The following is a 25,228-nucleotide window of genomic DNA, read 5'->3' as shown; positions in this document are numbered from 1 at the left end:
TCAGCCATGACCATATTGAATGGCGGTGCTGGCTCAAAGGACCGAATGGCCTACTCCTGCAACTATTTTTCTATGTTTCTAACAGTTTCCACGGCTGTTCACACAAAATTCACAATGTAGCAGCATTTCTGTGTCTACGCTGTCATTCATTCTTTTATAGTTAGACAGATAGACAAAGTCAGTGTTATCATCCAGAATGGTCTTCTCTGCAGGAATAGCACAATTTCACTTTTGCTCACATGTATTTGGCATTCAGCATCCCCATTTGTGCTGCCCTGTCAGGCAGCCAGGATTTAGAGAAAGGTGGTGTTTTATCAAATAAAGGTACTCACTTAGTCCAGTGGGCATCAGGTGTCAATTTAGCGACACAAAAGATCTCCCCCTAAAATAAGGCGGGTGAGTTTATTTCATGCCAGACAAACAATAAGAGTAATTTATTAGAATTACGGATTGCCAAGGTTACGATGAAGAATCTGGCTCCTGTTACTGCTTCCATTTGCTATCTATTAATGGCACAAAAATGGAGTGATTTGCATACAAAACACAATGACATAAATGGATCTGCTTTGACATATTGTACCCTTTGCTTTGCAGGAAAGAGAAGCTTGAACCTGCAGCTCCCTGATAAAATAATGGTATCATTCTGCTATTACAAGACATTTTACTTTAGTGTTTGCTTTATAGTCGGCCTTGATGGCAACAGATCTGCATTTGGTTGTGCATTACTTTTGTGTCTTCCTTCACATATGAATGAAGACAAGATGGGAGAACATTTTCTTTTGTTGCTTTTCTAGGTGAGGGATGCCAATATTGGAGGAGAGGCCAATTTCCTACTTTGACCCCCAGAGTGACCATCAGAATCCCTCATATTCAGGTGCATTATGGCTCTACCCAAGCCAGGTGCATCATAGCTATCCCCAAAGTCTGCTACACCAAATCTACTGCCAAGCATGTACATTGTGTTGAGTTCAAAGCCCAGTACCTTACGGCTAATCTCAAACCAGGAACATCATGGCTATTCCAAGCCAGCAATACTGTGCGTTATATCAATCCCCAATTCAGGGAACAAGCTGGCAAGGCCAGGCCAGGGACACATTGGCTACCATGGCTGAGAAAATCAAGTTGGTTCTGGACCCCAAGAAAGGGAGTTTGAGATGAGCAGCTTGTACTGGAGCCTACCAGAGAGTAGGCAATTCTGGATTTAGTGTTGTCCAATGAACCAGATTTAATAAGGGAACTCAAGATAAAGGAACCGCTTGGAGGTAGTGATCATAATATGATTAGTTTTAATCTGCAATTTGAGAGGGAGAAGGTTAAATCAGAAGTGTCAGTGTTGCAGTTGAACAAAGGGGACTATGAAGGCATGAGAGAGGAGCTGGCCAAGGTCGACTGGAAAGGGATCCTAGCAGGAATGAAGGTGGAACAGCAATGGCAGGATTTTCTGGGCATAATCCAGAAGATGCAGGATCATTTCATTCCAAAGCAGAAGAAATATTCTAAGGGGAGCAAGAGAAAACCATGGCTGACAAGGGAAGTTAGGGATGGAATAAAACTAAAAGAAAAGATGTATAACACAACAAAGAGTAGCAGGAAGCCAGAGGATTGGGAAACGTTCAAAGGACAACAGAAGGTAACAAAACAGGCAATACGGGGTGAAAAGCTGGCCACGAATATAAAGAAGGACAGTAAAAGCTTCTTTAGGTATGTTAAGAGAAAAAGAGTAGCAAAGACAAATGTGGGTCCCTTGAAGGCAGACACGGGTGAAATTATTATGGGTAACAAGGAAATGGCAGATGAGTTGAACAGGTACTTCAGATCTGTCTTCACTAAGGAAGACACAAACAATCTCCCAGATGTACTAGAGGACAGAGGATCTGGGAGGGTAGAGGAACTGAAATAAATTTGCATTAGGCGAGAAATAGTATCGGGTAGACTGATGGGACTGAAGGTTGACAAATCCCCAGGGCCTGATGGTCTGCATCCCAGGATCCTCAGGGAGGTGGCGCTAGGAATAGTGGACGCATTGGTGATCATTTTCCAATGTTCTATAGAATCAGGATCAGTTCCTGTGGATCGGAGGATAGCTAATGTTATCCCACTTTTTAAGAAAGGAGCGAGAGACAAAACGGGGAATTACAGACCAGTTAGCCTGACATCGGTGGTGGGGAAGATACTGGAGTCAATTATTAAAGAAGTAATAACGGTGCATTTGGATAGCAGTAAAAGGATAAGTCCAAGTCAGCATGGATTTATGAAAGGGAACTGCTTGACTAATCTTCTGGAATTTTTTGAGGATGTGACAAGTAAAATGGATGAAGGGGAGCCAGTGAATCTAGTGTGTCTGGACTTTCAGAAGGCCTTTGATAAGGTCTCACACAGGTGATTAGTGGGCAAAATAAGAGCACATGGTATTGTGGGTAGGGTATTGACATGGATAGAGAATTGGTTGGCAGACAGGAAGCAAAGAGTAGGAGTAAACGGGTCCCTGTCAGAATGGCAGGCAGTGGCGGGTGGAGTGCCGCAAGGCTCGGTGTTGGGGCCGCAACTGTTTACAATACATATTAATGATTTGGATGATGGAATTAAAGGTAACACTAGCAAATTTGCAGATGACACAAAGCTGGGTGATCTGCGAAGAGGATGCTAGGAAGTTGCAGGGTGACGTGGACAGGTTGAGTGAGTGGGCAGATGCATGGCAGATGCAATGGCAGATGCATGGCAGATGCATGGCAGATGCAATGGCAGATGCATGGCAGATGCATGGCAGATGCAATGTAATGTGAGGTTATCCACTTTGGCAGCAAAAACAAGGAGGCAGATTATTATCTCAATGGTGTCAGATTAGGAAAAAGGGAAGTGCAACGAGAGCTGGGTGTCCTTGTACACAAGTCACTGAAAGTAAACATGCAGGTACAGCCGGTAGTGAAGAAAGCTAATGGCGTGTTGGCCTTCATAAGGAGAGGATTTGAGTTTAGGAGTGAAGTGGTCCTTCTGCTGTTGTATAGGGCCCTGGTGAGACCACATCTGGAGTATTGTGTACAGTTTTGGTCTCCCATTTTGAGGAAGGGCATCCTTGCTATTGAGGCAGTGCAGCGTAGGTTCACGAGGTTAATCCCTGGGATGGCGGGACTGTCTTATGAGGAAAGATTGGAAAGACTGGGCTTATATTCACTGCAATTTAGAAGGATGAGAGGGGATCTTAGAGAGACGTATAAAATTATAAAAGGTAGCTAGATGCAGAAAAAATGTTCCCAATGTTGGGGGAGTCCAGAACCAGGGGGCACAGTCTTAGAAGAAAGGGGAGGCCATTTAAAACAGAGATGAGAAAAAACTTTTTCACCCAGAGAGTTGTGAATTTGTGGAAATCTCTGCCACAGAGGGCAGTGGAGGCCAAATCACTGGATGAATTTAAAAGAGAGTTAGATAGAGCTCTGGGGGCTAGTGGAATCAAGGGATATGGGGTGAAGGCAGGCACGGGTTACTGATTGTGGATGATCAGCCATGATCACAATGAATGGCGGTGCCAGCTCAAAGGGCCGAATGGCCTCCTCCTGCACCTATTGTCTACGTTTCTATGTTTACCCCAAGCCAGCTGCATGATGGCACCCCCCAACCTATTCAAACCATCATGAAGCATTTGAATTTCTACACCACACATCCATTGTGATTGACTATTTATCTGTGATCTCTGTTGCAGGTCTGTCCATTCTAAAAAATTGAACCAAGTTGTTTAAACCTGTCACCAACATACTGACAGCAAAGAGACTTCAATTAAAGGGACCCATGATAATGGCGTGAGGATGACTGATATTGGATATTAAAACCACGGCCTGCTTTGGGATATTTCTAATTTGTCTCTTACTCTTTAAAACTGAGGCAATGCCCCACACTGTGGGCTTTAGCCCTTCATCTGGTATTCTCAGTCATTTCAAATACCTATTTCAAATTTCCTGAATCAAATGTTGAGAATCACTAAAAGTGCAGGCAGAGTAGAATCACAGGTTGTTACGAATCTAATGCAACATTAGAAAGAACAGTTTAACTGAAAATGTATTATAAAACCTTATGTTTTTGCCTTTATTATCTATGGTTATTTTTATTTATAAAAGCGTACATTCGTATGTTAATAGTCCGTTTGGCTGCTGCCATGTAACTGTTGACCATGCACTGCTTCCAAAGACACACGTGTTATGGGCCTTGGGAATCTTAGATCACCCCTTTGTAATGCTTTAACACAGGCATCAGCTTGTACTGGAATTCCCTTTGTCTCTGATGGGCTTTTACAGACAGCAGGTGGGACAGATATATCTATTTCTACATCATTCTAAAATGGACTCAAACATCCTTTGGTGTCTTTTAAAAAAATGGAAGTACCCAAGTAACCCCGCCTTCCCATGCCACCCTGCTTTCATTAATGCTCCTATCGTTTGTATTAAGGTGATGGATGAGCTGTCCCTACTCTCTCTGTCACTTGCTTATTTCTGAGACTATCAGGCAGATGGTTCATAGTCTTGAGTTGGGTAGCCATGATATCCATGCCCAGCAGCTCGCTCAGGACCGAGGAAGCACATTGTACGTACATTGGTAAGCAGGGGGGGGTGCATTAATTGCTTGGTCCACCAATCTACCAAATCATACAGTTTGAGAGTGCTTGCCTACCTTTCCTGCAACTGAGTTGTTCACCTTTCCTTTGCTGGTGTTCCTCATGACAGTTAGTAACAGTTGTTAACTAGTTGTTATCAATAAAGTGGGCAGGTCAGTACCGGCTTTGTCATGAGGTGATGTGTGACCAGAGTTGTTTGGGCAAGTTCGCTATTCAGGGATTCAGACACTTATCCAACTTTCTCACACAGGCAAAACATACTCGGTTCAAGCACAGGATTATTGCTATCAGTCCCTGGGACAACTAAGTCATGTTTGTAGGAATAGACACCACAAAGAACTCGTTGAAGGCTACCGTATTGGAGTTGAGCTTGTTTACAAATTGAGAAGGCAAAAGAAAAACATCCTGTAATGGAATAATTCAGTGTGTCTATACATCTTAAACCTTCTTAGTTGCACGTGGAATAGATGGAGTTACAGTTACTGTCTATTTCTCATTTCTGTCCCAGAGAGAGCTATGCTTTTCCCAAATTAATTCCACCCTTGTTGTATCAGTTACCATGTTAAGCCATCTATCCTCAGCAGAGCACATAAGCATTTCTGGATCTGCCATGGCCAGACTTGTTGCTCACTGTAACTCATGGCTGCCAGCAGCCCCACTCTTCGCTTGCGTGGTTCTCTGAAAACTCCTCCAGGTTCTTCACTGTTCAGTACCATGGACCTGTACGAACTGTTGAAACAAAAAAGAAAGGAAGAAGACATCTTTTTCTACTCTTCACTTGCAGAACTGTCATCCAGTGCACTTACTGCTGCCATGCCAACTCTGTTATTGTTCTGAAACCCAGAGAATGTCACCACAGTGTGTAGGAGAATTAGTACCAGAACACACAGCTTGAGTCTGCTGTTGCACTGTCGAGGTGCTGCTGAGACAGGCAGTGAAGACTTATGATGCAACACGGAGTCCATGGATTTGGTAGATATATTGTAACTTTTATCCCAGGAGAGATCACAGCTGTTCCATCTGACATCACAGCATTCTGGCTCTGCATTGGTTAAATGGTTTTCTAGTAGCCCTGTTGCACAAAAAAATAGCAAAAGAACTGGATCAGAAACAATATAGAATATGACATTTCTTTCTTCCAATATATTGACTTACTTTGTGGTTGACAGAGTTTTAAGTCTGAAGTCTGAAGAAGGGTCTCGACCCGAAATGTCACCCATTCCTTCTCTCCCGAGATGCTGCCTGACCCGCTGAGTTACTCCATCAATTTAAACCAGCATCTGCAGTTTTGTTTCCTACACTTTATTTTCCTACTCTTGACTGAATTTTGAGTTGACAAAGTTTTGACTGTCATTGCATCCTGAGGCCAAAGGCCAGAAACATAGAAACATAGAAAATAGGTGCAGGAGGAGCCATTCAGCCCTTCGAGCCAGCACCACCATTCATTGTGATCATGGCTGATCATCCACAATCAGTAACCCGTGCCTGCCTTCTCCCCATGTCCCTTGATTCCACTAGCCCCTAGAGCTCTATCCAACTCTTTCTTAAATCCATCCAGTGATTTGGCCTCCAATGCCCTCTGTGGCAGAGAATTCCACAAATTCACAACTCTCTGGGTGAAAAAGTTCCTTCTCACCTCAGTTTTAAATGGCCTCCCCTTTATTCTTAGACTGTGGCCCCTGGTTCTGGACTCGCCCAACATTGGGACCATTTTTCGTGCGTCTAGCTTGTCCAGTCCTTTTATAATTTTATACGTCTCTATAAGATCCCCTCTCACCCTTCTAAACTTCAGTGAATACAAGCCCAGTCTTTCCAATTTCTCCTCATATGATACAGAACATAGAGCAAAGAAGATAAGATAGCCAATGGTTTGTTTTCTATCCCGGACCAATTGAGAATGGATTCTTAAGGCTGCGTCCACATTGTGGATCTTGTCCGGTCTGTAGGACCACGAGGAAGGATCCAAAGCTGAAGGACATTACCGCAGCTTCGCCAGGCTTTTTGGCTGCAAGGTTGGGCGGGGCAGCTCTCAGTGGCCAACATACACCATAATTCTGTGGCTGTTCCCCATCTAACTAATAATCTGGCACAAGGTGGAGAGGAATATCAGGAGCCTACTGCCAACATATTATTTCATGGTAGAGAGCATTGCATTGGATTCCAATTCCAAAATGTAGATAGATCATATATCAGAGCGATCAGAGGTTGGATCTGGCAGCTGGTTTTATTTTCCATTTCCGAGCCAAGTTCCTTTGAGTGAAGCAGTAACGTTTATTCCACTATCCTGGCTGTGGCTGAGAGCAACTAACTCAACACAGATCGTCAATTAAAGTAAACGTGGAAGAACATTTGGGATGAAAGGTCAGCTTCTCACACGCAAACTAGACAAGAGTATAGAAAACAACGAGGCAAGACCTGAATCATAGTCAAGCTAAACGTAGGAGTACATGGAAATGGCAAAATAAGAAGAGGTACTGGAAAGAATAGTTGGTTAAATTTCGAAGGAGGAACTGAAATGCAAAAAGGAATTCAGTAGTAGGAGAAAAACTGCAGATGTTGGTTTAAATCGAAGGTAGACACAAAATGCTGGAGTAACTCAGTGGGTCAGGCAGCATCTCGGGAGAGAAGGAATGCGTGACGTTTCGAGACCCGAAATGTCACCCATTCTTTCTCTCCTGAGATGCTGCTTGACCCACTGAGTTACTCCAGCATTTTGTGTCTACCAATTAATTCAAGAGCACCTTGAAGGATAGGACTTGTTTAGCATCATATGGAAGGAAGCGATGGATGAATCCCCAGAATTGGAAGGACAGTTTATATATGTACACACAATGAAAAATGTTGACATAAGCAGAATGGACATGTGCATGGAAGTTTGGATTGTACCCTTATTTGTGTGCTGTGCTGCTTAGAGCATTAATACTGAAAATAACTTGGTTGGCAATTATGTAAAAACACATTGGGGAAATTTTCATGGATTAGTGCATTAAAATGGAACCCCTTTCTGTCCTGGGCTTCTCCATTGTCAGAGTGAGGCCCAGTGCAAATTGCAGGAACAGCACCTCATATTTTGCTTGGGTAGTTTACACCCCAGCGGTATGAACATTGACTTTTCAGATAGCCCTTGCTTTCCCTCTCTATCCCCTCCCCCTTCCCAGTTCTCCCACTGGTCTTCCTGTCTCCGACTACATTCTATCTTTGTCCCACCCCCTTCCCTGACATCAGTCTGAAGAAGGGTCTCGACCTGAAACATCACCCACTCCTTCTCTCCCGAGATGCTGCCTGACCCGCTGAGTTACTCCAGCTCTTTGTGCCTACACTTGGACCCTGACACTTCTGCAACATCATTGCTGTTGTGACGCAGCCAGAGGCCAACAGGTCATTAAAGAAATGCTCAATGCAATTGCAAGGTCGGTGCATGGAAATGAGGAAAGACACAGAGTTTGGCTTTATCCCTTCTCATCAGTAATACTGACCTAACTCCCCTGCAATCCATGGTTCATCGGCATTAATCTCAGCTGTGAATTGTATGGAAAGGCTGAATACGTAATAGGAGATTTGACAACGGTGTATCACAAAGTCAGGCACTAACACCAACCACCGGGTGGCGCCAGCAATGGCTGCCTCGCCAACAGTCTGTCTGTCCCTTCCTCCTTTGTGTTTTAATAGTATGTGTTAACTGTATGTTTTTAGTGTTCTTTTGCTTGTTTTATGTGGGGGGGGTTTGGGGGAAACTTTTTCTAATCTCTTACCTTGACGGAGATTGATTTTTTTTCCGTATCGTATCTCTGTCCGCACTGCGGCCTAACATCGTGGAGTTGGCGGCCTTTGCTGGAGACCAACGTTTGAGAGCTCCACTGTGGGGAGCCTATGGGACTTTAACATCGCGGAGCTCACAATCCCTCTGCCGGGGATCGACCTCGGAGCTCCAACCGTGGGTGCTTGCGGTCTTAACATCACGGAGCTGGTGGTCTCTGCTCAGAGACCGACTTCGGGAAATCTAAGCCACAGGAGCTTCGACCGCCCCGACGCGGGAGTTTCACCGCTCCAACGCGGGAGTTTCACCGCCCCGACACTGAGCTTCACCGCCCCGACACTGAGCTTCACCGCACCGACCCTGAGCTTCACCGCCCCGACACTGAGCTTCACCGCCCCGACGCGGGAGTTTCACCGCTCCAACGCGGGAGTTTCACCGCCCCGACACTGAGCTTCACCGCCCCGACACTGAGCTTCACCGCCCCGACATGGGAGTTTCCACCGCCCCCACACTGAGCTTCACCGCCCCCACACTGAGCTTCACCGCCCCGACACTGAGCTTCACCGCCCCGACACTGAGCTTCACCGCCCCGATACTGAGCTTCACCGCCCCGACACTGAGCTTCACTGGCCCGACACTGAGCTTCACTGGCCCGACACTGAGCTTCACCGCCCCCACACTGAGCTTCACCGCCCCGACACTGAGCTTCACCGCCCCCACACTGAGCTTCACTGCCCTGACACGGGAGTTTCCACCGCCCCGACACTGAGCTTCACCGCCCCCACACTGAGCTTCACCGCCCCCACACTGAGCTTCACTGCCCTGACACGGGAGTTTCCACCGCCCCGACACTGAGCTTCACCGCCCCTACACTGAGCTTCACCGCCCCGACACTGAGCTTCACTGCCCTGACACGGGAGTTTCCACCGCCCCGACACTGAGCTTCACCGCCCCCACACTGAGCTTCACTGCCCCGACACTGAGCTTCACCGCCCTCACACTGAGCTTCACGGCCCCGACACTGAGCTTCACCGCCCCCACACTGAGCTTCACCGCCCCCACACTGAGTTTCACCGCCCCCACACTGAGCTTCACGGCCCCGACGCGGGAGTTTCACCGCCCCGACACTGAGCTTCACCGCCCCGACACTGAGCTTCACCGCCCCCACACTGAGCTTCACCGCCCCCACACTGACCTTCACTGCCCCGACACGGGAGTTTCCACCGCCCCGACACTGAGCTTCACCGCCCCGACAGCTTCACCGCCCCGACACTGAGCTTCACTGCCCCGACACTGAGCTTCACCGCCCCGACACTGAGCTTCACCGCCCCGACACGGGAGTTTCCACCGCCCCGACACTGAGCTTCACCACCCGGACAATGGGGTTTCGATCTCCCCGACACGGGAGCTTCGACCCGATCGCGGGAGGATAGAGAGTGAAGAAGATTAGACTCTATTGCCTTCCATCACAGTGAGGAATGCGGGGAATCCGCTGTGGTGGATGTTTATGTTAACTTTTATGTAGTTGCGTGTCCTGGTGTTTTTTTTTCTTCGTATGGCTGTATGGTAATTCGCATATCGCTGTACCTTAATTGGTACACGTGACAATAAAAGACCTTTGAAACCTATGAAACTTTTGAAACCTTTGCAGCTGGGATTAGTTTAGTTTGGTTTAACAGGCACTTTGGCACGTTGAGCTCGCACTGATCACCAATCACCCCATACGTTAGTTCTATCCTACATTCTAGGATCAATTTACAGAAGCCAATCAATCTACAAACACGCTTTTGGAATGCAGAAGGAAACCGGACACCCGGAGAAATCCCATGTGCTCACAGGGGGATCATACAAACTCTATACAGACAGCATCTGTAGTATGGATCGAACCCGGGTCTCTGGCACGGTAAGGCAGCAACTCTACTACTGCTCTACCCTGCCCTGGAGATAGAATAAAGGAGAGTTTGCTCCATTTTTAAGGGCCACAGGTTAAAACATGCATAGTGTGTTCTTGATGCCAGTTAAGATTGGAGAGAAAGTAAAAATTGGGCATGGCAGTGATTTAAAGGGGCAAGCAAGACACAAGATGTTTGTGTAATATCTGTTTCGCATCTTTTTGGGAAAGTAAGGTGTGCAAAAAAAAGAAATGTTTTACATTTTAAAATAAAAATATTTGTAATAGTTTGCAAGAACTGTTCTATGAATGGGATTTCATGTTATTGACTAAAGTGCTTTATTGAACATTCAGTTGCACTCAAGCATTCCATAATTTATTCTTCTGGTGACAGTTGTGATCAATGTCTTATTTAGTAATGTTTTAATGACATTCAGATGTAATTTTCAATTGATTTATTCACAAAATGCTGGAGTAACTCAGCAGGTCAGGCAGCATCTTGGGAGAGAAGGAATGGGTGACGTTTCGGGGAAAACATTTAATAGGAATCTGAGGGGTAACTTTTTCACACAAAGGATGATGGGCGTGTGGAACAAGCTGCCAGAGGAGGTAGTTGAGGCTGGGACTATCCCAATGTTTAAGAAACAATTAGACAGCCCCATGGATAGGACAGGTTTGGAGGGATAGGGACCAAATGCAGGCTAGTGTAGCTGGGACATGGCTGGTGTGGGCAAGTTGGGCCGAAGGGCCTGTTTCCACACTGTATCACTCTATGACTCTATGAAGGGCCTGTTTCCACACTGTATCACTCTATGACTCTATGAAGGGCCTGTTTCCACACTGTATCACTCTATGACTCTATGAAGGGTCTGTTTCCATACTGTATCACTCTATGACTCTATGAAGGGCCTGTTTCCACACTGTATCACTCTATGACTCTATGAAGGGCCTGTTTCCACACTGTATCACTCTATGACTCTATGAAGGGCCTGTTTCCATACTGTATCACTCTATGACTCTATGAAGGGTCTGTTTCCATACTGTATCACTCTATGACTCTATGAAGGGCCTGTTTCCACACTGTATCACACTGTGACTCTATGAAGGGCCTGTTTCCACACTGTATCACTCTGTGACTTTATGAAGGGCCTGTTTCCACACTGTATCACTCTGGGACTCTATGAAGGGCCTGTTTCCACACTGTATCACACTGTGACTCTATGAAGGGCCTGTTTCCACACTGTATCACTCTGTGACTCTATGAAGGGCCTGTTTCCACACTGTATCACTTTGTGGCTCTATGACTCTAAATGGACCTCTCCAAGCCTTCAATTGCATTAAATGGCAACAGATTATTTTTGGTGCAACACCTGTCTGGTACTGATCCTGCCAATATACAATGAATCAATTATCAAATTATATGTTGTCAGTGGCACGCTTGGACATCAATATGCTGGAAGAATTCTATTGTGAATTCTGGAACGCTAGAACTAACTTTTGAGCCTTCCTGAGGTGTTGTGGCCCTAACACAACGAGACATCTGTGAAGGGAGATGTCCACTTAATAACCCCAATGATACTCTGGCATCTGATCGCCTAGTTTTTGTTGTTCCATGGTTTAACTGTGTAAAGGCATTTCAGATTTCAGTTCAGTTTAGTTTATTGTCCCATGTTGACAGCTTTTGTTGCATGCTATCCAGTCAGCAGAAAGACAATACATGATTACAATTGAGCCATTTATTGCCTACAGATACGTGATAAAGGAATAATGTTTAGTGCAAGGTAAAGCCAACAAAGTCCAATCAAGGATAGTCTGAGGGTCACCAAAGATGTAGATAGTGGTTCACCACTGCTCTCTAGTTGTGGTAGGATGATTCCGTTTAAAAATCACATGAAGATTCAGTGCATTTTCATGTGATATTGGGTTTGGGTTTCTTGGTTAAACGCTTAGCTTGTGTGTATGTTAACATGTAGATAGCTGGTTACTGAATATTACTGAATATGAAGTTCGATTTTGTCCTACAGCATGTGTGTATAGGTAGTTTAGATTCCACTTTGGCATTGAGCTTGTTTTTTCTTGGTGGAGCACCTAGCCTGGTGTTATAGCACAAATACTTTGTGTTTTAACAGTAATCCAATAATGTTGGAAGAATTCTATGCTTTTCTTCATTAGATGCTACTGGGAGGAAGAGGTGGGTGAAGCTTAACTTGGACATTTTATCTATGGATCAGACCTCAATGTGGCAGTTTAAAAAGAGCGCCAAAAGGAAGTAGTAGTCAATTTGAAAAGTCCGGGAGCAGAGCAAGGACGCCCGTTGGCTGAGCAGTAAAGTAAGTGCTAATCACAGTTGAACAGGCAGTTTAAGTGAGAAGTCAGGTAAATTGGACAATCAGGCAATTTAAATTGGTGATATAAGCAAGGCTCACAAAAGGGTGCAGCCCTGTTCAGGTGCAGCCCAGTGAGAAAAGTGCGAGTCTTTGGCTGCGAGTCTTCGGCGAGGAGGCTGAGGTGAGGAGGATACCATTGTTTTAAGCCAGAACTGGTTATAGGCACAAGGTGATGGCGGAAAAGTTGGTGCGGTGTGTTTCCTGCAGGATGTGGGAAGACAGGGACGTCGCAGGAGCTTCTGGGAGCTACACCTGCAAGAACTGTGTCCAGGTGCAGCTCCTGAAGGGACGTGTGGTGGAGTTGGAGAGGCAGTTGGATGACCTCAGGGCCATCCGGGAATGCGAGAGTTTCCTCGACAGGACCTATTGTGAGGCTGTCACGCCAAGGGTCCAGGTCGAGCGAAGGTGGGAGACTGTTTCCGGGGGGAGTGGACGTGGACTACAGGAGACCCCAGTGGCTGTGCCTATTGCAAATAGGTATACCCTCTTGGGAACTGTCGGGGCAGAAGACGTTTCCAGTCCGAGTGGCGGACCTGTTGGCAAGGATACTCGACAGGGGAGACCGAAGTCTGGAAGAGCCGTAGTGGTCGGTGACTCCATAGTCCGAGGGACGGACAGAAGATTCTGTGGCAGCAGGAGGGACTTGAGGATGGTCTGTTGCCTCCCTGGTGCCAGGGTTCAACACATCACAGACCGGCTTCAGAAAATCCTAGCGAGGGAAGGCGATCAACCTGAAGTCGTTGTGCACGTGGGCACGAATGACGTCGGGCGGAAGAGGAAGGAGGTGCTACAGCGGGAGTTTAGAGAGTTGGGAAAAACGCTGAGAAGTAGGACGTCGAAGGTAGTTATCTCTGGACTGCTACCGGTACCTCGTGCTGGTGAGGCCAGGAACAGAGAGATAGAGGGTATGAATTTATGGCTGAGGGACTGGTGCAGAGAGCAGGGATTTAGATTTCTGGACCACTGGGATCTCTTCTGGGCTAGGGGTGACTTGTACAAAAGGGACGGGTTGCATCTTAACAGCAGGGGGACAAACATTCTGGCAGGCAGGTTTGCTAGTGTGACACCTGTGGCTTTAAACTAAGTAGTGGGGGGGAGGGGTTAACAAATTGTGAATATGAAGATGAGGTAAAAGGGAATACAGGAGATATTGCAAAAGACTCTCGGAAGAATGGGAACAGAAGTTCTAGAGCGGAAAAGAAATTAAGGGCAGGGCCAATTGTGAACGATGTGAGAGGGGAGGTAAATACAGAAGTTAAAGTGTTGTACTTAAATGCGCGTAGTATAAAAAATAAAGTGGATGAGCTTGAGGCTCAGTTAGTCATGGGCAAGTATGATGTTGTAGGGATCACTGAGACATGGCTACAAGAGGACCAGGGCTGGGAACTGAATATTCAGGGGTACACAACGTATAGAAAAGACAGACAGGTGGGCAGAGGGGGTGGGGTTGCTCTGATGGTAAGGAATGATATTCATTCCCTTGCAAGGGGTGACATAGAATCAGGAGATGTTGAATCAGTATGGATAGAAATGAGAAATTGTAAGGGTAAAAAGACCCTAATGGGAGTTATCTATAGGCCCCCAAACAGTAGCCTCGACTTAGGGTGCAAGTTAAATCAGGAGATAAAATTGGCGTGTCAAAAATGTAATGCTACGGTGGTTATGGGAGATTTCAACATGCAGGTAGACTGGGAAAATCAGGTTGGAAATGGACCCCAGGAAAGAGAGTTTGTAGAGTGCCTTCGAGATGGATTCTTAGAACAGCTTGTACTGGAGCCTACCAGGGAGAAGGCAATTCTGGATTTAGTGTTGTGTAATGATCCTGATCTGATAAGGGGACTAGAGGTAAAAGAGCCATTAGGAGGCAGTGATCACAACATGATAAGTTTTACTCTGCAAATGGAAAGGCAGAAGGGAAAATCGGAAGTATCGGTATTACAGTATAGCAAAGGGGATTACAGAGGCATGAGGCGGGAGCTGGCCAAAATTGATTGGAAGGAGGCCCTAGCAGGGAAGACGGTAGAACAGCAATGGCAGGTATTCCTGGGAATAATGCAGAGGTTGCAGGATCAATTTATTCCAAAGAGGTGGAAAGACTCTAAGGGGAGTAAGAGACACCTGTGGCTGACAAGGGAAGTCAGGGACAGCATAAAAATTAAGGAGAGGAAGTATAACATAGCAAAGAAGAGTGGGAAGACAGAGGATTGGGACTCTTTTAAAGAGCAACAAAAGTTAACTAAAAAGGCAATACGAGGAGAAAAGATGAGGTACGAGGGTAAACTAGCCAATAATATAAAGGAGGATAGCAAAAGTTTTTTTAGGTACGTGAAGAGGAAAAAAATAGTCAAGGCAAATGTGGGTCCCTTGAAGACAGAAGCAGGGGAATTTATTACGGGGAACAAAGAAATGGCAGACGAGTTAAACCGTTACTTTGGATCTGTCTTCACTGAGGAAGATACACACAATCTCCCAAATGTTCTAGGGGCTGGAGAACCTAGGGTGATGGAGGAACTGAAGGAAATCCACATTAGGCAGGAAATGGTTTTGGGTAGACTGATGGGACTGAAGGCTGATAAATCCCCAGGGCCTGATGGTCTGCATCCCAGAGTACTTAAGGAGGTGGCTCTAGAAATAGTGGAAGCATTGGAGATCATTTTTCAATGTTCTATAGATTCAGGATCAGTTCCTGTGGATTGGAGAATAGCAAATGTTATCCCACTTTTTAAGAAAGGAGGGAGAGAGAAAACGGGTAATTATAGACCAGTTAGTCTGACATCAGTGGTGGGGAAAATGCTGGAGTCAATTATAAAAGACGAAATTGCCGAGCATTTGGATAGCAGTAACGGGATCGTTCCGAGTCAGCATGGATTTACGAAGGGGAAATCATGCTTGACAAATCTACTGGAATTTTTTGAGGATGTAACTAGGAAAATTGACAAGGGAGAGTCAGTGGATGTGGTGTACCTCGACTTTCAGAAAGCCTTCGACAAGGTCCCACATAGGAGATTAGTGGGCAAAATTAGGGCACATGGTATTGGGGGTAGGGTACTGACATGGATAGAAAATTGGTTAACAGACAGAAAGCAAAGAGTGGGGATAAATGGGTCCCTTTCGGAATGGCAGGCAGTGACCAGTGGGGTACCGCAAGGTTCGGTGCTGGGACCCCAGCTATTTATGATATACATTAATGACTTAGACGAAGGGATTAAAAGTACCATTAGCAAATTTGCAGATGATACTAAGTTGGGGGGTAGTGTGAATTGTGAGGAAGATGCAATAAGGCTGCAGGGTGACCTGGACAGGTTGTGTGAGTGGGCGGATACATGGCAGATGCAGTTTAATGTAGATAAGTGTGAGGTTATTCACTTTGGAAGTAAGAATAGAAAGGCAGATTATTATCTGAATGGTGTCAAGTTAGGAGGAGGGGGAGTTCAACGAGATCTGGGTGTCCTAGTGCATCAGTCAATGAAAGGAAGCATGCAGGTTCAGCAGGCAGTGAAGAAAGCCAATGGAATGTTGGCCTTCGTAACAAGAGGAGTTGAGTATAGGAGCAAAGAGGTCCTTCTACAGTTGTACCGGGCCCTGGTGAGACCGCACCTGGAGTACTGTGTGCAGTTTTGGTCTCCAAATTTGAGGAAGGATATTCTTGCTATGGAGGGCGTGCAGCGTAGGTTCACTAGATTAATTCCCGGAATGGCGGGACTGTCGTATGTTGAAAGGCTGGAGCGATTGGGCTTGTATACACTGGAATTTAGAAGGATGAGGGGGGATCTTATTGAAACATATAAGATAATTAGGGGATTGGACACATTAGAGGCAGATAACATGTTCCCAATGTTGGGGGAGTCCAGAACAAGGGGCCACAGTTTAAGAATAAGGGGTAGGCCATTTAGAACGGAGATGAGGAAGAACTTTTTCAGTCAGAGGGTGGTGAAGGTATGGAATTCTCTGCCTCAGAAGGCAGTGGAGGCCAGTTCGTTGGATGCTTTCAAGAGAGAGCTGGATAGAGCTCTTAAGGATAGCGGAGTGAGGGGGTATGGGGAGAAGGCAGGAACGGGGTACTGATTGATAGTGATCAGCCATGATCGCATTGAATGGCGGTGCTGGCTCGAAGGGCTGAATGGCCTACTCCTGCACCTATTGTCTATTGTCTATTGTCTATTGTCTATTGTGGCAAAATTAACTTACCAGTCGTGGGACCTGAACTGATAATCTTGAAATTCAAACACCAGAGGACCAGTTGAAATTGATGGAACCACAACCATGTTTTGAGGATTGTGAAGGATAATAGCTTTAAACTCATGCTACCGTGACAGGATAAACTTTGCTACTCATTCTCTGGAACCTCAACGAGATAAGGAATAGAATACAATATGTAAATCCAGGTGCAGTCCAAGGGTATACTGAACATTGGAATACTGAATACTGAAACTTGCATACCATACCATCAACTCATCAACTAGAGAGCAGTCCTCAGCTACCATCTACCTCATTGGAGACCCTCGGGCTATCTTTAATCGGAATTTACTGGCCTTTATTTTGCACTAAACGTCATTGCCTTTATCCTGCATCTGTACACTGTGGACGGCTGGATTGTAATCATGTGTAGCCTTTAGCTGACTGGGTAGTACACAACAAAAGCTTTTCACGGTACCTCGGTACACGTGACAATAAACTAAACCAAACTAAATTTAGGAAGAGGGCATGAAACCTTTTCCAGAAAGAATGATAAATACATTGAACAAGTTTTGGAACAGGGAACAAACACTCCTGCAGATATTTAAGAACTATTGTTCATTCTTCTGGATGGAATGTGAGATCATTCAACACAAATGAGGAGCAATGACTGATTCTTTCTTATGATTTATTTTTAGGGAGAAACCAAAGTTTCCAGAATTCCAGGTTCAGAATTAAAGGGTGCTATTCTAGAAAGGAGGTGAGGAGGAACCTCTTTAGTCAGAGGGTCGTTAATCTGTGGAACTCATTGCCACAGAGGGTTGTGGAGGCCAAGTCAATGGATAGATCAGGCAGGCCAAGTCTAAGGCAGAGATAGACAAGTTCTTCATTAGAACGGGTGTCAAGGGTTATGGGGAGAAGGCAGGAGAATTAGGTTAGGAGGCAGAGATCAGCCATGATTGAATGGCAGAGTAGTCTCGATGGGCCGAATGGCCTAATTCTACTCCTATAACGTGACTACTGGGTTAAAGATGGACAGATGTTCACTGCTTAAGACTTTTGTGAAAATGTTGAATTTGTGAACATTCCCTCATGGCTATTTGGTGAGAAATAAGCACAGTTTTCAAGGGGTGGAGAAGTGGTAGGTGCTTGAAACAAATACCACCGATCAAACGGTGAATGAAAAGCTGTGGGAAAGTAAATAGCTCGTTCACATAATTGTAAAACTTCTATTAACTGGAAAAAAACAATTCAGGGAAAAAAACATTGTACAGGACACAAGCCGAAAAGGCAATATAGGCAAAATGGAATAGCATATTGGAAAACAAAATAATGTCATTAGGCAGGCAGCAAATGAGATGAAACAGATTGAACTGTTACATCTGAGCAAAATTAGCTGAATATGTTTATTGTGCCAAATGTAAATGAGAAGACAATCATTTTCTTTTGATAAGGAATTTGATGCCGAATGGCATCAGTAAATAGCGTGAGGAGTTCTTTCACTGAAAGGGCGGTGCTGGATTAAACACAATGTGGGAATAAAAATAAGCAAAATTCAAAAATGCCTTCTTCTCTCTGAGGCTATTCTATGCAAGCAGCATCTTTAAGTCATTAAAACAAACTCAGAAGTACAATGTACATAAACACAGATGTTAGACACAAAATGCTGGAATAACTCAGTGTGACCCGGAGTAACTCAGCGGCAGCAACTCAAGAGAGAAGGAAAGGGTGACGTTTCGGGTCGAGACCCTTCTTCAGACTGAACCAAGGGTCTCGACCCGAAACATCGCCCATTCCTTCTCTCCTGAGATGCTGCCTGACCCGCTGAGTTACTCCAGCATTTTGTGTCTACCTTCAATTTAAACCAGCATTTTTCCCGAAACACAGATGTTAACAGTTTAAGGATGAGGGTGAGATTTTTCAAATAAAAGCAAGAAGCAAGGGTTTGAAATGTTTTCTCAAAATAAATTACGCAAGAGCATTGAAAGTGGTGGTTTAAGACAATTCATCTCAAACGGTTACATGCACAGATTTCTGTGGCTTTTACTGAATTTGTGATATTAAGTTTGTGGTTCTGTGTTAAAACAAATGAATGGAAAGAAGGAAAGGGAACTAACTGATGGTAGGACATACTGATCACCTGAACGGAGACTTAGAATGATAACAGGTTGCTGCTACCCTAGAGTGACTAATGATCAATGACTCAGTCAGACCAAGGTACAATATAAATAATTATACACTGCATAAGCACGTACATTCTTTTCACCAGTTACTTTGTCATTCTTGTTAAAGTTATAATGCAAAAGATAGCCACAAAATGCTGGAGTAACTCAGCGGATCAGGCAGCATCTCTAGAGAGAAGGAATGAGTGACGTTTCGGGTCCAGAGCCTTCTTCAGACAGTTATAATGCATGTGGATCACAGAAGTGTTCGGCTTATATCTTGAAAAGATTTCCTGGAAAGATTAGGCATTAGGTACCATGATGTAATGGTAGAGTTACCCATTCCTTCTTGGAAGTAGTTTCTGCATGCTTGTTGTATGCTGAAATATCACGATGCATGACTTCCCTTGATCATTTGTGTAGTTCTCAAGTTATATAGTCGGAAATTCCAACTACCTCATAGAAACAAAGAAACATAGAAAGTAGGTGCAGGAGGTGGCCATTTGGCCCTTCGAGCCAGCACCGCCATTCATTGTGATCATGGCTGATCATCCACAATCAGTAACCCGTGCCTGCCTTCTCCCCATATCCCTTGATTCCGCTAGCCCAAAGAGCTCTATCTAACTCTCTTTTAAATTCATCCAGTGAATTGGTCTCCACTGGGTTCTGTGGCAGAGAATTCCACAAATTCACAACTCTCTGGGTGAAAAAGATTTTTCTCACCTCAGTTTTAAATGGCCTCCCCTTTATTCTTATGCTGGTTCTGGACTCCCCCTTGAGTTTGTGCCTGTTCAGAATGAACATGGTTTTTCATTTACATTTATTGTTGGCAGAATCCAAAGTGTCTAAATCCCATCTCTGAATAATTCATTAATATAATTATTTGCATTTTTATTACTGAGGCATTCTGCGATTTCATCTCTTGGACTGCTTACTTATAATAAGAAAATATAAGAAAGAGAAAATGTTCACATTTCAATTTCCTTAAACACAACGTCCTTAATGTGTGTAAATGATGGTTTGATCCCTTCAATATTCAATTTTCAGAAAATAAGCAGTCCAGAAAGCACAGATGATGAGCAATGGACAAAGAACCTGAAGCAACACGTGGAAGAACATTTCAATACAGAGTTGTTACAATCTGAAATGTCTTTCCTGAAAGCAGTGATTTTGAAGGGACTTGGGTTAATAATTGAGAGAACAAATTGTGGGTTATAGTGCGGTTGCAGGGGAATGTGATTAAACTAATTGCCCTTTCAAAGAGTTGGCACAAGCACAAAGGGCCAATAGACAATAGACAACAGACAATAGGTGCAGGAGGAGGCCATTCGGCCCTTCGAGGCAGCACCGCCGTTCAATGTGATCATGGCTGATCATTCTCAATCAGTACCCCGTTCCTGCCTTCTCCCCATACCCCCTGACTCCGCTATCCTTGAGCTCTATCTAACTCTCTCTTGAATGCATTCAGAGAATTGGCCTCCACTGCCTTCTGAGGCAGAGAATTTCACAGATTTACAACTCTCTAACTGAAAAAGTTTTTCCTCATCTCAGTTCTAAATGGCCTACCCCTTATTTTTAAACTGTGGCCCCTGGTTCCGGACTCCCCCAACATTGGGAACATGTTTCCTGTCTCTAACGTGTCCAACCCCTTAATAATCTTATACATTTCGTTAAGATCTCCTCTCATCCTTCTAAATTCCAGTGTATACAAGCCCAGTCGTTCCGGTCTTTCAACATATGACAGTCCCGCCATTCCGGGAATTAAGCTAGTAAACCTACGCTGCACGCCCTCAATAGCAAGAATATCCTTCCTCAAATTTGGAGACCAAAACTGCACACAGTACTCCAGGTGAGGTCTCACTAGGGCCCTGTACAACTGCAGAAGAACCTCTTTGCTCCTATACTCAACTCCTCTTGTTATGAAGGCCAACATTCCATTGGCTTTCTTCACTGCCTGCTGTACCTGAATGCTTCCTTTCAGTGACTGATGCACTAGGACACCCAGATCTCGTTGTACGTCCCCTTTTACTAACTTTCAGAACCTTATTCTGTGCAGGATGTTTATGATCAGTAAAATAAAGAGGTAAGTTGTTGTATCCTCATCAGGTCATGATATGCTGATTTCCAGTATAGTTTAGTTTAGTTTAGTTTTGTTTAAGTTTACAGATGCTGTGCGGGAAAAGGCCCTTCGACCCACCGAGTCTGCGCCGACCAGAAATCCCCGCACACTAACACTATCCTACACACTAGGGACAGTTTACATTTATACCAAGCCAATTAACTTACAAATCTGAACATCATTGGAGTAAACAGGAGATCCCGGAGAAAACCCATGCAGGTCACGGGGAGAAGGTACAAACTCGGTACAGACAGCACCCGTAGACAGGATTGAAGCCGGGTTTCCGGCGCTGTAAGGCAGCAACTCTACCGCTGCACCCACTTATTTTATGCTGCTGACATCTTTAGCACAATTTGGGACATTTTGTACATCTTAGCATGGAGAAGTCTAACTTAAAAATGTTTCTGCATAATTTCCACATTCTGAGGATCATGATATTTCTGGGCCATCAAAACTGTAAAATATTCAATGTTATTAACAGAATTATGAAAGTTTGCAATGCTTTCATGCATAAATTAATAATCCAACAAGAAAAAAATGCAGAGTGAAGATTTGAAAATTTAAAAAATCACAGAAGAGGAAATCTGTAATGAAATCAGCAATAGAGTCATAGAGTGATACAGTGTGGAAACAGGCCCTTCATAGAGTCACAGAGTGATACAGTGTGGAAACAGGCCCTTCATAGAGTCATAGAGTGATACAGTGTGGAAGCAGGCCCTTCGGCCCAACTCACGCACACCGACCAACGTGTCCCAGTTACACTAGTCCCAACTACCCCTGTTTGGTCCATATCTCTCCAAACTTGTCTGATCCATGTATCATATCATATCATATCATATATATACAGCCGGAAACAGGCCTTTTCGGCCCACCAAGTCCGTGCCGCCCAGCGATCCCCGTACATTAACACTATCCTACACCCACTAGGGACAATATTTACATTTACCCAGCCAATTAACCTACATACCTGTACGTCTTTGGACTTGTCTAACTGTTTCATAAACGTTGGGATAGTCCCTTACTCAACTACCTCCTCTGGCAGCTTGTTCCATACATCCACCACCTTCTGTGTGAAAAAGTTACCCCTCAGATTCCCATTAAATCTTTTGCCCTTCACCTTGAACCTATGTCCTCTGGCCCTTGATTTGCCTATTCTGGTAAGAGACAAGATCTATTCCTTTCATGATTTTATACACAATTTTATGCACAAATGCTGAGAATACACAGCAAGTCAGACAACATTAATGAAAAGTGAACAGAAGTAACATCTCAGGTTGAGGCCCTCTATCAAGGCTTTTACGACATGAAGTAGCTCAGACAATACAGAATTAAGGTAATGGGCAAATAATCTTCCATAAGAAACATTCATTCTCCATTTTACTACTCCATTGCAAATGTCATCTATCCATATTCTCCAGAGATGCTGCCTGACCCAATGTGTTACTCCAGCACTTTGTGCCTTTACTTTTGAATTAAGTTCTGCAGTTCCTTGTTTCTCCATTAAATCTGTTTCTCTTCTACAGAGGGAGGATTCCTTTTAGAAACATAGAAACATAGAAAACAGGTGCAGGAGGAGGCCATTTGGCCCTTTGAGCCAGCATGGCCATTCATTGTGATCATGGCTGATCATCCACAATCAGTAACCTGTGCCTGCCTTCTCCCCATATCCCTTGATTCCACCAGCCCCTAGAGCTCTATCCAACTCACTTTTAAATGCATCCAGTGGATTGGCCTCCACTGCCCTCTGTGGCAGAGAATTCCACAAATTCACAACTCTGGGTGAAAACCTTTTTTTCTTACCTCAGTTCTAGTGTCAGAACTCTAGGTTATCTGCCATTACAGCATCAGGCAGTCTGTTCCCTTCATACATCTAACTCAACTACATTGCAAAGGGCGGCACAATGGTGCAGCGGGTAGAGCTGCTGCCTCACAGCACCAGAGATCCAGTTCAGCGCCTGGTCTCAGGAGGTGTTTGTGTGGGGTTTGTACATTCTCCCTGGGGCCTTGTAGGTTACCCCTAGATGCTCTGGTTCCTCTCACATCCAAAAGTCGTGCGGGTTTGTAGGTTCATTGGCCTCGGCAAAACTGCCACTGGTGGGTAGGGAGAGGATGCAAAAGTGGGATAACATAGAAGTGGTGTAACAGGTGATCGATCATCAGTGTGGCCTCAGTGGGCCGAAGGTCCTGTTCCCCAGGCTCTATTTTCAAATAATCTTTCAATTGCAAATAGCAAGTGGGGGTGGCACGGTGGCGCAGCGGTAGAGTTGCTGCCTGACAGCGCCAGAGAACCGGGTTCGATCCTGACTACTTGCGCTGTCTGTATGGAGTTTGCATGTTCACCCCATGACCCACATGGATTTTCTCCGAGATCTTCGACTTCCTCCCACACTTCAAAGTCGTACAGGTTTGTAGGTTAATTGGCTTGATATAAAAATGTGAAACTATCCTTAGTGTGCGTAGGATAGTTTTAGTGTGTGGGGATTACTGGTCGGTGGGAACTTGGTGGGCTGAAGGGCCTGTTTCCGTGCTGTATGTCTAAAATAAACAGCATGGAATAAGCAGCATGAAATTACACCATTTCTCACAAATTAATTTCCTTCTTATAGTAGGTGACACACTCAAACTAGTAATGTCCCAATCTCAATTAGAGGCTTGAGCCAAATTAACTGGTTGGAAGAGAGGGGGTGACCTCAGCATTCCTTGGAAGGATCAACTAAGGAATTCCTGTGAACCGGCTAACACTGACTCTTCAGGTTCACAAATCATGTTTGAAGAAAGGCTGATGGCTTCTAATGTCCTTGAAACTATTCCCCACACCTCATCCACCAGAAGCAGAGTGGAGAAAATACAAGACAAAAATAATTGCTTACATTAATTGCTTTACGTCAATGATTTGGATGAGAACATACAGGACAAGATTAGCAACTTTGCTGATGATAGAAAAGTGAGTGGTTTTGCAGATAGTGAAGATGGTTGTGAACGATTGCAGCAGGATCTGGATCGATTGGCCAGGTGGGCGGAGGAATGGTGGATGGAATTTAATACAGAGAAGTGTGAGGTGTTGCATTTTGGGATGTCGAACAAGGGCAAAACCTGCACAGTAAATGGTAGACCCCTGGGTAGTGTTGTAGAGCATTCCCGACTCCTCCTCTCCCCCTCCTCCCCTCCTCCCCTCCCCTTCCCCTCCCCATCCCCCTTCCCCTTTCCCCCTACCCTCAACCCCCTCCCTCTCAATCCCCCGTCCCCATTCCCCTCAACCACCATATCCTCCCTTCACCCCCCCCCCCCCCCTCCCTCCCTCCCCCTCCCTCCCAAGGAGATAGATTTAAACTTTAAAATGTGAATAACTTTAAAAATATAACACCGATTTCAATGAAACTTCTTCCATTAGCACCAAAGGGACAATGGTGAGTAAGGTGGGCCTAAAATTGTTGCGCTATCGTGTACCATTTTGGCTGTAGTTCAGGAACAAACAAACAAACAAACGAGTTGTAGTGCATAGATAAGGTGGGAAAGGGAAACTAGAGAGAGAGTGGAACTTCAAGAAGAGCTGCAGGGAAAATGCTGGGAACTATAGGCCGGTGAGCTTAACATCTGTTTATTCACAAAATGCTGGAGTAACTCAGCAGGTCAGGCAGCATCTCGGGAGAGAAGGAATGGGTGACGTTTCGGGTTTTGCATTTTGGGACGTCGAACAAGGGCAGGACCTGCACAGTAAATGGTAGGCCCCTGGGTAGTGTTGTAGAGCAGAGGGATCTAGGAGTACAAGTGCATGGTTCCTTGAAGGTCGAGTTGCAGGTTGATAAGGTGGTCAAAAAGGCTTTTGGCACTTTGGCCTTCATCAGTCAGAGTATTGAGTATAGAAGATGGGAGATCATGTTGTCAATGTGTAGGTTAATTGGCTTGGTAAATGTAAAAATTGTCCCTAGTGGGTATAGGATAGTGTTAATGTGCGGGGATCGCTGGTCGGCGCGGACCCGGTGGGCTGAAAGGGGCTGTTTCCACGCTGTATCTTTAAACTAAACTAAACTAAACTAAACACTGCAGAAAGTGGTGCATCTCAGCCAGACATGGCAACCACTCTGCTCATGACAGTCTGGATCAGCAGAGAACTGCACATTGTCCATCAGTCC

The 25,228-nt window shown here is 45.0% G+C and overlaps 1 protein-coding gene across 1 annotated transcript in view; it reads right to left on the bottom strand.

Moving 5' to 3' along the window:
- Positions 1–480: 480 nt before the first annotated feature.
- Positions 481–25,228, bottom strand: part of LOC144600468 (NALCN channel auxiliary factor 2-like) — a 447,010-nt gene continuing 422,262 nt past the window's right edge. Inside the window, exon 4 of the mRNA XM_078412088.1 lies at positions 481–5,675. Within this exon, the coding sequence (XP_078268214.1) occupies positions 5,371–5,675 (305 nt within the window). The 3' untranslated portion in view covers positions 481–5,370. The remainder of the gene's footprint in view (positions 5,676–25,228) is intronic.

The sequence above is a fragment of the Rhinoraja longicauda genome, chromosome 15 (assembly GCF_053455715.1).
Source record: "Rhinoraja longicauda isolate Sanriku21f chromosome 15, sRhiLon1.1, whole genome shotgun sequence".
Lineage (NCBI taxonomy): Eukaryota > Metazoa > Chordata > Chondrichthyes > Rajiformes > Arhynchobatidae > Rhinoraja > Rhinoraja longicauda.
This window is presented reverse-complemented; position numbering and strand designations above follow the sequence as displayed.